The 16,671-nt window shown below is 41.2% G+C and overlaps 1 protein-coding gene across 3 annotated transcripts in view; it reads left to right on the top strand.

The window, feature by feature from the left end:
• nos1apa (nitric oxide synthase 1 (neuronal) adaptor protein a) overlaps window positions 1–16,671 on the top strand; it is a 640,829-nt gene that overhangs the window by 600 nt on the left and 623,558 nt on the right. For all 3 annotated transcript variants that reach the window (XM_085982290.1, XM_085982289.1, XM_085982288.1), the window contains exon 2: window positions 75–146. In XM_085982290.1, coding sequence (XP_085838416.1) covers window positions 75–146 — 72 coding nt within the window. The remainder of the gene's footprint in view (window positions 1–74; window positions 147–16,671) is intronic.

Here is a 16,671-nt window from a genome sequence, read left to right as displayed (position 1 = left end):
GAGTTTGAGACTTTGTGTCGAAGGAGCCCCTGGTCTTTATAAAGTTTCCCCCATTTATTTTTCCCTTTTCACAGTACATCGGCACGTTGGATGTACCCAGGCCAAACAGCAGGGTGGAGATCGTTGCTGCGATGAGAAGGATCAGGGTGAGTGAGTGAGGTTTTAAAATCAGTGACTGACACCTAATGTCCATCAATCTGGAGCCATGCATTCAATGGATGCCAAAAGTTAAAGGCTTGTGGTATACAGAGTTGAGGTTTGACGTGGCTGAGCTTTGTAATTGCCAGTACACGTGAGTGCTGGAGAGTAAAAGTGAAGCCCAGTGTTAACTCGATATATTTTGGAAGTATTCATTACTTTTCTGATTTGCAGTCGAGTGTGTTAATGCACCAGAGAGAAGCGGGGTCTTGGCTGGAATTGTGCGATTGCCTTTAGTAACCGCGATACAACTCTCGAGTTCCGAGTTATGAATGAGCGGTGGACCCATGCCTTCGGAGAAATCTTCGTGCAAAGCGAAAGGACATCTTAACATTAACCGACAGAACAAACTATAAATCCAGCAGCAGCAATTCACAATAGTCTGATGAGCTTGGGGTTCCAGTATAGGAACTGGACCGCGCAGAAGCCCAGTTAACGCCTTACTTTATTAATACATATAGATGGTTCAGGCTGAGGAAATCCGCACCGATCTAGAGGATAAGCTTAAATAACAACAGAAAATGCTGGAAAAACTCAGCAAGTCAGGCAACATCCGTGGAGAGAAATTTGAGTTGACGTTTCGGGTTTGACCCTTCTTCAAAAGCTGTCTGTTGTCCTGTGAGTCTGATTTATAGCAAATGATTTCTGTCTATTTAATGAGGCTTCAATCTGCACATCGCTTTATTTCTGTGCTGTATGAATTGTTGAAGTGTACAGTTGCCAGCAGGAATGGGTGGGCCTGGTCAGAGTTACTTCATTTGAGCTACACGATGTGTCAACTACATAACCCACGTGATTACCACCAAGCAACAGCTCGCATTTATATAGCGCCGTCAATGCAAGAAACACCCGGAGGTGTAACAGTTTGTTGTCCGATTTAAATGTAGCCTTGTTGTTTGCAAGAATGGTTTAAAACTATTTGCAGTGCAGGCGGAGCTAAGTAAAAATGGATCTATTGTACTGACCCAGCTATTGCCCATTCAACATTCAGGTTATGGATGGTAGTATTTGTGTGTAAAACAAATGAATGCGAACGATGTTTAGGAACTTATTGATCGGGTTTCTGGATCGAGTTTACTCTTGCTGAGCTGACGGTCTTACAGTCATGACTGACCTTTCCTTTGTTGATTGAATGAAGTGTAGTTATTTAAGAAGAAAGACTTGTATTTATAAAGCACCTTTCACGACCTCGGGACGTTCCAAAGCGCTTCATAACCCATGAAGTACTTTTGAAATGACAATAGTGTATAATTGTGGGAAAACGCAACCAATTTAGATCTCCCAAACAACAGTGAGATAAATGACCAAACAATCTGTTTTGGTGATGTTGGTTGAGGGATAAATATTGGCCACATTGGGAGAAGTCTCTAATCTTCCAATAGCGCTATGAGATATTTTACATCCTCCTGAGAGAGCAGACTGGGCCTCTTTAATGTCTCATTCAAAAAGTGGCACTTTGACACCAAAGTCTGCGAGCTTTGTCTCAGTGGGTAGCACACTCGCCTTTGAGTCAGAAGGTCGTGGGTTCAAGTCCCACTCCAGAGACTTGAGCACAAAATTTAGGCCGACACTCAGAGGGAGTGTTGCACTGTTGGAGGTGCCGTCCTTTGGATAAGATGTTAAATCGAGGCTCGGGTGGATGTAAGTGATCACATGGCACTATTCGAAGAAGAGCAGGGGAGTTTATCTCTGGTATCCTGATCAATATTTATCCCTCAACCAACATCACTAAAACAGATTATCTGGTCATTGTCATTGCTATTTGTGGGACCTTGCTGTGCAAAATTGGTTTCCACATTGCCTACATTACAACAGTGACTATATTCACGAGCACTTTGTTGGCTTTAAAGTGATTTGGACTTCCTGAGGTTGTAAAAGACACTATATAAATGCAAGTCTTTTTTTTTCTTTCGAAAGTACAGCACTCCGTTAGCCCTGCACTGTGTCAGCCTAGATTATGTGCTCACATCTCGAGTAGGGCTTGAATTCACAACCTTCTGATTTACAAGTTAAGAGTGCTACCACTGGGCCAAGGCTGACATTTAGCTGCTAAGACTGTCTGTGCAACCTATTGCATGTAAAATACAGCCCTGCAGGACTAACATTACTTAAAGCTGACCATACAAAAAGCTGTTTGGAACTTCTTGGGACAGGATGGGGAGGGGGGGGGGGAATAACAATGGAGAAATGGTTGTATAGAAGATTATCTAGAACATCCTGAAGGTTAGCCCCCATCATATATCCTTAGGCTCCAGGGAAATATCAAAATATTAACTATTGGTCTCCTGTTTTATCAGAAATATTACACTTTTGGACTAGGGAATAATTTGTTTCTGAATGTTGTATTCAGTCCAAGTTTGAATCTGCTAATCCCTGAATAATTGACCTGAGATAATTAATGTTTGCATTCTTTATGTTCTCAGGAACATTGCTTTTTGTATGTAAGTGGGAATGTTAGTCCCTCCAGGGGTTTTACTTGCTGTCTTGTACTCAAAAGCCCTGCTACAGAAGCTGATCCCTTAATCCTATTGTTTCTAGTGTTAGTTGCATCCAATCATGACCATATCCTATTCTCTCCTGTATTTGATAACGTCCCTCAAGAGACTGTTAGCTAAAGTTGAAGCTCATGGAATTGAAGGCAAATTATTGACTTGGTTAGTAAATTGGCTGAGTGGTAGGAGACAGAGTAGGGATAATGGGTAGGTAATAGTGGCGTCCCACAAGGATCTGTTTTGGGGCTGCAACTATTCACCTTATTTATTAACTATTTAGATGATGGGATAGAAAGCCACATATCCGTGTTTGCTGATGACCCAAAGATAGGCGGCATTGTAAGCAGTGTAGATGGATGCATAAAATTACAAAGAGATATTAATTAAAGCAGTTGGGCAAAACCGTGGCAAATGGATTTCAATGTAGGAAATGTGAGAAATGAAAAGGATAGAACAGAGTATTTTATAAATGGTAAAAAGCTAGAAACAGTGGAGGTCCAAAGAGACTTGGGAGGGGTTCATGTACATAGATCATTAAAATGTCATGGACAGGTACAGAAAATAATCAAAGGCGAATGGAATGCTAGCCTTTATATCGAGAGGACTAGAATACAAGGGGGTGGATGCTATGCTGCAGCTATACAAAACCCTGGTTAGACCACACCTGGAGTACTGTGAGCAGTTCTGGGCACCACATCTTAGGAAGGATATATTGGCCTTGGAGGGAGTGAAGTGTAGATTTATCAGAATAATACCTGGACTCCAAGGGTCAAATTATGAGGAAAGATTACACAAATTAAGGTTGTATTCCCTGGAATTTAGGAGGTTAAGGGGTGATTTGATCGACGTTTTCAAGATATTAAAGGGAACTGATGGGGTAGATAGAGAGAAATTATTTCCGCTGGTTGGGGTGTCTAGGACTAGGGGGCATAGTCTAAAAACTAGAGCTGAGCCAAGCCTTTCAGGAGTGAAGTTAGGAAACACATACACGCAAAAGGTGGTAGAAGCTTGGAACTCTCTTCCGCAAACGACAATTGATGCTAGATCAATTGTTAATTTAAAATCTGAGATTGATAGATTTTTGTTAACCAAAGTTATTCAGGGATATGGGGCAAAGGCAGGTATATGAAGTCAGGTCACCGATCAGCCATGATCTCATTGAATGGCGGAACAGGCTCGAGGGGCTGAATAGCCTACTCCTGTTCCTGTGTTCCCCTGAGTATATTCCAGGTGGGGCAATGCCAAGATAGGGACAATGAATGTGCTAACATGTATTGATCTATAGTTATGCTGAAACATTTGGAAATGCTGCGTTTATCTTTGTACTTCTTGGTCTCTCTACACCCTGGTCTGGTGGTAAGCAGCCACATGATCTCCATCTGTAGCCATCGTGTATTTTTACTGAAAATGTCCATGACCAGGAGCTCAAAATCCACAGAAAACTAAGCTAGCTGTTTTCTTGCCCGTATATTTTCCCTGAGACACCCACACATTCATAATTTCCAGCAGGGATTGGGAATGCTGACTTTTATTCCCCACCCTCCCTAACCCTGAGGTAGTGCCTTAATAAATATGGTGGCTTAGCCCAGCTAACTCAGCACAGATCAAGGATCCAACTTGTGACATTCTTAGTCTGTATGCCTCTGTTCACATTCAGTGGTATATTTATCACCTCATGCCCATATTTTACTGTGAGTTTCCTATTAAATACAAGAAATCATGTAAATCTGGTCTGGGAGCACTGTTATTTTGATAGTGTAACATGTTAAAGAGGGAATTTCACCATTAATATGTTCATTTACATTTTTTCCTGATAATTATGAATTTTACCATTTTAATTTATTATTCTTTGGCTATATCTGTTGACTTCGAACACTTTTGCTTAATAGGTGGAAATTATGACATCACTGGTTCAGTGATATCACTGAGCTTGTACTGCAAGGAGTCTAATTAATCCATGTGGTTGAAGTGACCTGATCGCTCAAGAACATTGGGCTCATGACGGCACCCGCAGCTGTTAGTTCTCTCCCACACTGTTGGATTCAATAACTTCCGGCCCCCAAGCCCCCAGCACTCCATGTTTAAACAGAAACTCCCATTCATTTTGAAAGGAATATTTTTGTGATTCCTTCGTTAACAGGCAGTTACCAAAAGTGAAAGGAGGGCCTTCCATTTCGGTGAGGGTCATTCCCCCCAGTTTTCTTCCCTTTTCTCCCCATCATTCCTAAAAGCCTCCATTCCTGTTGGGTATGGTTATAAAGGTGGTGGCCTATGCCAGCTTGTCAAGGTTGACTGACACCAATTCTAGCATTCTACCTCTTGCCTCCCCTTTCTCTGTCAGGCTGGCTGAAATCAACCTGGTGATTACAGCGCAGGAATTGAATCTGGTTGCTGTCTGATGGGTACGCTCATTACTAAACCACTCGTTGTATTGACCCATCGATGGGTCGAGGAAACATTCCATTAGAGATGGCTAGTCAGGAAATAAGGAATTGCATGAAAGTGGACCCATTCCCACTCATTACATAAACTTATACATCATTACATAAATTTAAAACAGAAATAGATAGTTTCCTAGAAGTAAAGGGAATTAAGGGTTACGGGGAGCGGGCAGGAATTTGGACATGAGTCTAGGTTCGGATCGGACATGGCCCTGTGGGTAGCGGAGCGGGCCCAGGGGCCGTGTAGCCTGATCCTGCTCCTATTTCGTGTGTCTAATTCTGTTAGATTCAGGAGATGGTTCTGTGATAGTAAATTGGCGGTTAGGATCAGATCAGCCGTGATCTTATTAAATGGCGGAGCAGGCTCGAGGGGCTGATTGGCCTACTCCTGCTCCTATTTCTTATGTTCTTATGTTCTACCTCCCATGAAAGTATGCATTTTGGAATGAATTCCATTCTGGATTCAACTAACATAAAGTAAGGTAAACTGAATGTGTAAGTTCCAGATTTTAAAAGGGAGCTGAAACTCCCTTTTCCAGCCAGGAGTTTAAATTTTAAAATTACCGGCCCAATGTAAGATTGAAGCCACCATTGCTCTGAAATGATGACTTTGAACTGTGCAAAGACACGGTGGTCACAAACCATCTCTGCTCTAATGTAAACACAGCGGACCTTGGACCTCAAGTGGAATTAAGTAAAGTGGATTCATGTCAAGCAACTCCTATAATCTGTTCAGTAAATCTGTTTCTGTTCAGTAATGTCTCTCTGTTTACATTCTTGTCTATCAGTTAAACTGAATATCATTACAGAAATAGAAAAAGATTTTTTTTTCTTTTGTGGTTAGCTGAAGTCAGATTGTCTGCTTCGTGCTGTTGGATACAGCTGTTCTTTTTACTATTCTATCATATTCTCTAGACCATGATCCTTGCAATATTTTTTATCATATTGCACTTGCTGCAATCTCTTCCAGCCCACAGCTTGTCTCATAAATCTTAAGCCTGATGTTTATTAATTCAGATTGCATCCAGTAACTAAATGTCTGCAGCCATCTGTCTGAGCTTTCCTTAGAGGAAAGATAAATCTGCATCATCGTTTGTACCTGTGTGTTCAAAACTATTTTGCAAGCGATGGGTGTAAAGTGATGGGTGTATCATATCCTATTGTCACAATGCAATTGCAATAACAGTGATATTTTCAAGTAATCCTTCAAGGAAGTTGCACATGCAGAATCCAAGAAGCCACAATGAGAACCTGGAAAATCGGGCACGTTGCCTTTGAGTGAGCTAAGGAAATGCAGTTAGTTTGGGAAAGGTGGAGGTTTGCAGATGGTGTCCTTGCCTATATAGTGAGTGCCGGTAGATGATTTGACCAAAGGGGTCAAAATGCTTCTTTGCAAGCAGGAGATGTAGAGGCATCAATTGATCATTGATGTTCATAGATAAATCTAATTATTGCACAAGCTCTTGGTGAATGGCAGAACTGACTTCTGTTTTGTGCTGTTCATTTATATTCTCGCTTTTCCAGGAGAACCTATCGCCTCCTTAAACCTCAGTCAGTTGACCTGCTTCTGCTAATTGTTGTACCAAAGGCCACACCATCTCTTTTTTTTATTCGTTCGCGGGATGTGGCAAGGCCAGCATTTATTGCCCATCCCTAATTGCCCTTGAAGGTGGTGGTGAGCCGCCTTCTTGAACCGCTGCAGTCCGTGCTGTGAAGGTACTCCCACAGTGCTGTTAGGGAGGGTTTCAGGATTTTGACCCAGCGACGATGAAGGAACGGCGATATAATTCTAAGTCAGGATGGTGTGTGACTTGGAGGTGGTGGTGTTCCCATATGTTTGTAATGACATATGTCTCATGATATGAGCAATTTATTTTTTGGTGCATAGGTGGGCTGTTCGCATCCTTAAAACGATGCAGGCCATCTATTTGATCAAAGCAGAGGTTGTTTGGAAGGTAATGCTTTTCAATTGAAAGGAAGCACCAGACATGGCAATAAAGCGGTAGTTATTGGTGACTGGACAGTTAAGCACTGGTGCATTGTGTGCTGCAGAGTTCAACCATGACGCATCAGGGCAGGAAGAGATGTTTAGGATATATCTTCCTCCATTTGCCAACGTTAGCCAATGAAGTCAGCATGAATATAAAGCGAGGAAACCTGCTTTTGTACTCTATGCTAAACTGGTGCACAGAGGAAAATGTCCTCAAATTTGGTACAGGTACTGAATAGGACAGGGAAAAGCTGTTGGAAGAAGAGAAAGCATAATCTGCATTACAGTCAAAAATTGTACTAAGTACATGCAGTGGTAGTGCCTAAGGCCACAGGTATTTTTTTGTGATGTATCCCCTGATATTTTCTGTGAACCGTTTTATAGAAATTGCTTGGCCAATAACAAACATTGATGTATCCCATCAACTTTTTCATTTTATTGCTAATAAATGTGTTTCTTTTTATTATGATGTGCCTGTGCTGCCAGGGCAACAATGTTCTCTAGCATTATGCTTAAAAAATGAGTTTATCTCTGAATCTTATCTGTGACAAAAATGTATAGTTATTTGGGAGTGCCAGTCCAAAGATTAACAGTCTACAGAGTGGGAAGGGAAAAAGCTTTGCCAGAATGGATTGCACAAGTTGTCTTCTGTTTGGCAGTATGACCATTTTGCAGGATTTGCATCTCTGGTAAAACTTAATTTGCAATTGCAAGTCCCTGGGATTCGAGACTTAAAATTCAACTGATTGTAAATCCTGAATTGAAGGATTTTGGGCATTCTTTTCCTTGTTTAGATCCTTTTGAACATTGGTTCTGAAAATCTGCAATTTTTTTTGAAAGTGTTCAAGATTGAAGTGCAAAGTATGATTCCCCAAAGAGATGACTATGCTTGTTCATTGGTTCATTTTAGTAATTTAGAATTGCATATTAGGAGCAAATACATTTGAATAACTTTTAAGCATAACTACTTGAAGCAATTTCTTTTTAAATAAAACACTGATGCAGTAGATTGCAGTTTAGGCTATCTGAGTGCAAGTGAAATATTTTCTGTAGATGGTCTTGGTTGACTGTGCCTTGAATCAGTGTGTGGTCATTGTTGTTTCTGCTGTTCTTTACAAAGGGGACAGAAATCATACAAGTCCCAACAAGAAGAGTTGTGTTTTTATGAAGGTGTGGTAATACTACCACTATATTGTTCTATTAAGTTTACTTGTTTCCACTATCACCGTGAACCGTTGTGGGCGGGGTGCCAGAATCCGTACTCCGTGTGATGGTGTTTCTGTTTTCCTTTTAGAGTATTTGGTACTGTCTCCACCACTTAAAACATTCACGTTTAAAACGATCAGATGCTTATATCGGCCAACAAACGATGGCCATTATCCATTTGAATTAACATCAATTTCAAATTTACCAGTTATAGCGCCTTAGGTGCTCTGTTTGTTTATTTTGGGCAGTAACAGCTGTGTCTACTGACTAAGGTTGGTGGATTTAATGAAAGAGAAACCTATTGGGTCCTTTCTTCTAGTTTGGCATACTTTGGAGTTTTGCACTTTGATCATCTTGCCCAATTCGCATTCCGATAGGTTTTAAAGGGGACGTTTTACACGTGAGCATTTTTAAGTGGTGGTGGGGACCTTGCATTGGAATGTTTAGGCTGGTTCCTCTGGGCTGTTCCCCCCCCCCCCCCACTATGATAGATATACTGATACATCATGGTAATTAGGCTTTAAAAAGGAGAGATAAATGCTCACATTTTAATCTCTTCGGTTTTTATTAAATGCCCGGTTAGAAATGTAAATGTAAAGCAAATTGATATTTGAAATTCACGTATTTAAAACGTTTAAGAATTTATCATTTCTATTTCTAGTATGTTTTGTGTACCTTTTTTTTAAGATTCTCTACTTCAGTGCAGCAGTACTAAGCTTTGAGACTAATATAGAGTAGCAATTAACAGGTGCTCTGTGCTTTATGTATGCACCTACTGAACTCCACAAATAAACTCTAAAGCCTGCACATCTGCCAATGCACTTTATTATGGTTATGTTTATGTTAATGTATTACAAGCCAAATGAATGTTGAATGTTTAAATGTCTTAATCTAAATGTACACTCTCGGGAGCCGCAAGCCTACATTTCGTTGTACTGCACTTGTGCACTAACAATGACAATAAAGTTGATTATGATTATGATTGATATCAGTTATGATATCAGATGTACAGGGCCTTGGTGAGACCACATCTTGAGTATTGTGTGCAGTTTTGGTCACCTTACCTGAGGAAGGATGTTCTTGCCATGGAGGGAGTGCAGCAAAGATTCACCAGACTGATACCTGGGATGGCAGGAATGACGTATGAGGAGAGATTGGGTTGATTGGGCTTATACTCGCTGGAGTTTAGAAGAATGAGAGGGGATCTCATTGAAACTTTTAAAATTCTAACAGGACTAGACAGACTAGATGCAGGAAGGATGTTCCCGATGGCTGGGGAGTCCAGAACCAGGGGTCACAGTCTAAGGATAAGGGGTAAGCCATTTAGGATGGAGATGAGGAGGAATTTCTTCACCCAGAGAGTGGTGAACCTGTGGAATTCTCTACCACAGAAGGCAGTGGAGGCCAATTCATTAAATATATTCAAGAAGGAGTTAGATATATTTTTAAGGCTAAAGGGATATGTGGAGAAGGCAGGGACAGGGTATTGAATTTGGATGATCAGCCATGATCTCATTGAATGGCGGAGCAGGCTCGAGGGATCGAATGGCCTACTCCTGCTCCTATCTTCTATGTTTCTATGAGCTTTATAAATGTTATGCAATCATATCTTGGGCCTGTGTATAAATCATACCCTTTAATTCCAACGGATGAGTTGGTCTCTGTCCAGCTGTGTGAGTAATATTGGGTCAGGCATTTGATCAATGAGATCAGATGTATATTTGCGTACCATGTTTTACTCTTTGGAACGGCATTTGAACCCACTATGAATTTTCATTAAGTTGTTCCCTCCCTTGTACTTGCTACTCATGCTGACTGATCCTACTGGAATGCAAGGGTTCACATATTTCTGTCAAAGTTCTGGTGCTTGCCTGTTTAATGTTTGATAAATAGGAGGCAGTGTACCTTGAGGCAAGACCAAGGGTATCTGTGCCTCACATCACGTGGTGTAGCTTTCCCACTTACCTGATGACATAGAAATCAATTGTTGTCTTACTGATGATAGGGTCCGAGTGTTGGGCAATGCTTAGATTCTGCATGTATGAGCATTGCAATGCTGCTGGGTCTTGTTGACAAGGCTGCTAACTCCATTCAAGAGACTTCTGTTTTTGGTTTCTTAACTATTTTCTTCTGTGTTTATAATTGTTTTTGTACTAATTTATTTAATCAAACTGTGGTAATAAATTGATTTTGGGCACTACAGTGCATTTTATGTGATCTATTCCTGAATCAAGAAAAAAATATTTAACTTTTTTTAGATGGTTGCTTTATGTATAATATTTCTCACTTTCTAATTTTGTATTTCTAATATGAATGGAAAATACATTGGACACATTGGTATTTACAAAAGAGTGGAATCTCTGCATATTATTTGATGTGGTTTGCTGTTGTCGCGCGCTCTCTCTCGCTCTATAGATCTCTCTCTATCTCTGCTATTTTAACAGAGGCATTGACATTCCTGTTAAATTAGTGGATGGAGGAATTTCATGTGAATGCATGAAATATTCATATGCTAATATTCAAAAAGCATAATTTCAAGGTGTATATGTATTGCTCAAAGGGTTGTAATTAGCTCGCACTCCCAGAATACTTGAGCATTTTATAACTGCTGCAAAATGAATTATTTTTTGCTCGAGGGATCTTCTTGCACCAACTGAAATCCATTTGAAATAAAGGACCTGGATTCAGTTTGTTAAATTTTGGGAGTCAGTTTACAGACCCAGATTTCTCAGACCCCAAATTAAACAGGCGCCAGTATAAAAGAACCTTCAATTACAGGTGTGAATTAGCCTGAGCTGGGGTTGGGTTTTTTCAATGCCCCTACAAGATGAATATCTGCAGGCAGACCAGACCAGTGTAAATCAATTAACTGGTCAGGTTCTGACTTTGTGATGCTTGCATTGCTCTGAAAAAGATTTTTGTCATTGTCACAAACATTGATTGTATTTGCTGGGTATGTGTCCAATCCTATTGTTTAACTGCAGCCTTCACACAAATAGAGATACTGTATGTGTACGGCTAGATTATTTAGTAGTTAAGACTCTTGTTAATAACCGATTCAGTGCTGTATGCTTTCTTCTTTCATATTCTGGCTTCTGCTGTTTGAACCCCTTAATCCATACAGCTGTTTCTGTATTTTATGATGCTGCATTTGAACACCCACATGTTCAATAGAATTCTGTCAGTGTATGATGCTAGTACTGATTTTCAAAGGGTACAGCTTTTAAATTTATGTCTGAGCATAAGGAAGTGCAGAAAGTATTTGTCTGTTCGACTTATCAGTTTGGCAGATTCATTGGTCTGACTGCAGATATTCATCATGTATTGGCTCTGATATAACTTGAAGCCAGCACAGCATGAATGGCTCTGGAGTTCGACTAGATTTCTCTTTTTCTCTCCCCCACGCCCCCCCCCCCCACCCCTGTTCAGATGACTAAATTCACACCTGTAACTAAAGGTTATTTTTACACAGCTTCTGTAAGTCCGATCCTGGGAGGCCATGGTCCGTGAACTGACTCCCCAAATTTAAAGGTTTCTTACCCCAATGGCAGAATTGTAAGCCCACAAAAGAAACGCGATGTACGTACACTGACTGCCGCCTGTATTTTCTTATTTAACTGAAAAATGGAATGCCTGTTTTTCCCCATAACAATTGATCCAGTAACAACATTGCAGTAATACGTGGCTTGGAGTACAATTTTGGGTAGTTCGTCCTTTAATTATGGAAAGCAACAAAGGAATTTTATCCCAATTGTGTGTTTTTTTTAACTAGTGACTGTGCGCATTGACCCGAGTTTGTTGGGAACCTGGAGTGTGTGAGTATATCGAACACGGAGATCACAAGCTGATGTAGCTTTGTTTAGTGGCAACTTAATTGCACAACACTGGCCCTGTATAACCGCGGCATCAATGACAGACTTTTGCCCGCACTTTAAATCTACTGTTTGTAGCAGTATTTTCTGTGATAGTGAGGCCAGGACAGTGCGCTGTTGTCAAAAATAACATTTTTGTGCTGGTCTATTCAAAAAAAGTAAAGTGAATTATGACCAATGGATTTTTATGCCTGCACAATTCTGCTTTTGTAATGCCATCCTCAACATTAGGAAGTTGTAGAAAATCCAGTTTTGCAGCTATAACATGAAAGGAACGGCATGACCAGCCTGAAAGTTGAGAGGGTCATCCAGGGTTTCAGGTTTGGTATCCAGCTAAGATAAGCAGAGCTGATGGAAAGTTATTTCCAGTATGTTACATGACCGCTAAGGTATTTGCCATCACATCTGTTACTGTAAGAAGTTCCCCTCTCATTCCGTGTGAAAACGCATCTTTGCTCACGATGGAGGTCAAATCTTTTTTGTTTGTCTTTCTTCCACAGTAGCAATCAACCAAAATATTGTAGCAGTTTTGTATGTAACGGAGATGTTTTAGCAAAGAAAGACTTTACATTTATATAGTGCCTTTTGTCTCCTCTGAATGTCCCAAAGCACTTCATGGCCAATGAAGCAGTCTTAAAGTGTTGTCTGTTGTTTTGTAAGCAAACACGGCAGCCAATCCACACACAGCTAAGCCTCACCAACAACAAGGAGGTGATTGACCAGTGCTGTTAAATCAACTACCATGGATTTCTGTACCATCAGAACAAAACTCTTCCAACACCATTGAAATAAAGTGCCGGTGGGGGGAGGGGGAAGCATTCAGAGCATCATCGGAGGGCCATGAGGAGTGGGGGGGATGGAGTCAGATGACATCAGAGGCCCGGGGGAAATCGGAGGCCTTGTAGGAGGCGGTGGGTTAGGCAGGGACAGTGCATCCAGGAGGCAAGTGTAAACTTCCTGGCTCCAGCAGGCCTTGCCTTCCATTAGCTGGTGGGTTTTGCGAAGCCTGCCAAACCCAACCAGCTAAAGTTAAATTTAAAATGATGATTAAATCTGAGACATGCCAGCCTCATTATAATATTTTAAATGGACGATCCACCTCCTGCGAGCAGCTTGGCTGCCCGCCCCATCCTACCTCCATTTAAACCAGAAGTAGGCGGTTTCTGGTCGGGATCTGATTTTTAGGTTAAAATTCCCCCCCTGAATGTTTCATTAGGCCAACCTTGGGAAGTTGTGCCGGGATAGCGGTGTGTGGTTCTGGTGAGCGTATCGTTTGCTGCACTTGGACCCAGTGCGTCGTTAAAATATCCTCTTCGCCTCTGGAATGATTACATGGAGAAGTGAAGCAGACAGCAGATAAAGCAAGAAAAGAAGCAGGTTGCCAGCACAGTACAGTGCTGTATTATATCAAATTCAATTCTGGTGAAATGGCTCATCAGGAAATCAAGCGAATGAATTGATAGGATGGATATAAATGTCTTTATTATTGGAAGAAATTAAACAGCAATAACTGCAGATGTCAAGCAGCGAATCATTACAAATAAGTTGCAAATTCAAACAGGAAAACAATCCATGCGATCGAGGGACTTTTTTGAAATGAGATTGGCCAGTACTTCCTGTATTGGTGCAGTTGCCCATTTTCTTAACGTGGCATTTACAGGAGGGCAGGCTGACCGCATAGTAAAAGGAAGAAGGACTTGCATTTATATAGCATCTTTCACGACCACCCGATGTCCCAAAGTGCTTTACAGCCAATGATGTGCATTTTAAAAAAAAAATGTAGTTACTGTTGTAATATAGTAAATATTGGTTCGGTAGTTCTGCACACTTGTGGATTAGGGTGCACTGGGGTGGGTGGGGAAGGGAAGAGGGGAGGAAGAGAGTGACATGTTCATGTATATAGATGCACACATCTATCCTACCTTTACAAGCAGTGCTGTCGGGTTGAGTCCCTTTCCCTGTGCAGCTGGGAGCAGGTTGTAAAGTCTTGCCCTTTGCATTCACTTACCTTTTTGTGGGGTTGGGGAGAGGGACTTGTGCAGGCCTCCTAGAGGTTTACATAGAATTTACATCATAGAAACAGGCCATTCGGCCCAACTGGTCTACGCTGGTGTTTATATGCTCCACATGAGCCTCCTGCCACCTTATTTCATGGTGGTCCGGATTGGTAATTTTCCAGTTCTTTGGGGGTGGCGAAGGTGGGGTTGAATATCATGTGATTTAATTGGCATACATCCCACAATCTCTGCTCAATCTGTGCAGTGTGGTGGTCTCATTTCAACATAGCTGGGGGATACATCTTACTGGTAGCCGTGGCAAATCCCTGTTTTTTAACCTCGTGTCTTTTAAAGCAGTGTCATTCAAATGTTCATGGCGTTTCCTAACCAGGCTTACTATGTGGAATAACCTGTTTTGAATAGTATACGTTGACCTTTTCACTACCTGCCAAGAAAATTCATGCTGTGGCACATGTGATGTCTGCTGCTTTGTGGAATTTTGTTTTTTTTACAGCATAGTCTGTCTTTGTTTTTAAAAAGAACACTACGTCAAAATTTTGATGCACCAACGAGATTAATATCGTCATCGTCATCATCAGCAGACGATGATGTTTATGTTACAACTATCCAAGAACCACTCCAACTTGCCTTACTACTTTTCAGTGGTGACTGCCCCTTTTAGCCTCTCCAGATGGAGCTCTTAACGGCTATATTCCTAACTTGTATGCTTCCCCGCTTTCACTGCTACTTCTTGCCACCGTACAGCTAACTGAGGCATCTGTCAGAGGAGAGTATGTGTGGGAACTAGGAGGGGAGACAGATTTGGCATGGTGAGCGGATTTATCCTGCCAAGTCACTATGATAGTGACTCGGTTAGAGAAGTTAGAAGGAGGAGTATGAAAATAAAATGCCATGTAACTGTGTGGCTTGCTGACTTTATAATGAAATTATGGGGGACGATTTTCACAGTTCACTATTTGTAGTGAAATTGTAAACTCCAGTATAAAGAATGTGTTTACTGTAATGGTAATTATATACTGAAACATTCCCAAATGTGTTTACAATTTTTTTTTAACAAATAGTGAACAGTGGAAATTACACTGTGCAAAGGTTGGTGTGCAGATGCATAGAAAAATAGGAGCAGGAGTAGGCCATTCGGCCCTTCAAGCCTGCTCCGCCATTCAATATGATCATGGCTGATCCTTTATCTCAATACCATATTCCTGCTCTCTCCCCATACCTCTTGATGCCTTTTGTGTCTTGAACATGCTTAACATGTTCATATGCAATTTCTTAGTCTGCTATTTTAACATGAGGCATTGACTTCTGAGTTGAGATAGCAGCCAAAGGAATTGTAATCCAAAATGTTATAAGGCCTATGTTTTTATTAAATTGAGAATCTTGGGGGGTGGATTGCATGTCCCATATAGAAATCAATGGAATGAAAATCAGGCGGGTCCTATAAAAAGTGAGCAGTGAAGGCAATATCTTCAGGAGCAGGTCTGATGATCACATCCCTTGCAGTCAGAATCAGGGGAATTTATAATGGGGAACAAAGAAATGGCAGACCAATTAATACATACTTTGGTTCTGTCTTCACAAAGGAGGACACCAATAACCTTCCAGAGATGTCGGGGAACATAGGGTCTAATGAGAGGGAGCAACTGAATGAAATCAGTATTTGTAGGGAAATGGTGTTAGGGAAATTGACGGGATTGAAAGCCGATAAATCCCCAGGGCCTGATAATCTACATCCTAGGGTACTTAAGGAAGTGGCCGTAGAAATAGTAGATGCATTGCTGGTCATCTTCCAAAATTCTATAGACTCTGGAACAGTTCCAATGGATTGGAGGGTAGCTAATGTAACCCCACTATTCAAAAAAGGTGGTAGAGAGAAAACGGGGAATTATAGCCTGACATCGGTAGTGGGGAAAATGCTAGAGTCCATTATAAAAGATGTAATAGCAGAGTACTTGGAAAACAGTGACAGGATCGGACAAAGTCAACATGGATTTACAATCGTGCTTGACTAATCTACTGGAATTTTTTGAGGATGTAACTGGTAGAATAGATAAGGGAGAACCAGTGGATGTGGTGTATTTGGACTTTCAGAAGGCTTTCGATAAGGTCCCGCATAAGAGATTAGCGTGTAAAGTTAAGGCACATGGGATTGGGGGCAAGGTACTGACTTGGATAGAGAACTGGTTGGCAGACAGGAAGCAAAGAGTTGGAATAAACGGGTCTTTTTCCGAGTGGCAGGCAGTGACTAGTGAGGTACCGCAGGGATCGGTCCTAGGACCCCAGCTATTCACAATATATATTAATGATCTAGATGAGGGAACTAGATGTAATATCTCCAAGTTTGCAGATGACACAAAGCTGGGTGGATGTATGTGCTGTGAGGAGGATGCTGAGAAACTCCAGTATGATTTGGATAGGTTGGGTGATTGGGCAGATGCAGTATAATGTGGATAA

This window comes from Somniosus microcephalus, chromosome 3 (assembly GCF_052327205.1).
Source record: "Somniosus microcephalus isolate GS21.2 chromosome 3, FLI_Smic_1.0, whole genome shotgun sequence".
Taxonomy (NCBI): domain Eukaryota; kingdom Metazoa; phylum Chordata; class Chondrichthyes; order Squaliformes; family Somniosidae; genus Somniosus; species Somniosus microcephalus.
The sequence above is the reverse complement of the archived record's forward strand: the minus strand, read 5'-3'. Positions and strand labels throughout refer to the sequence as shown.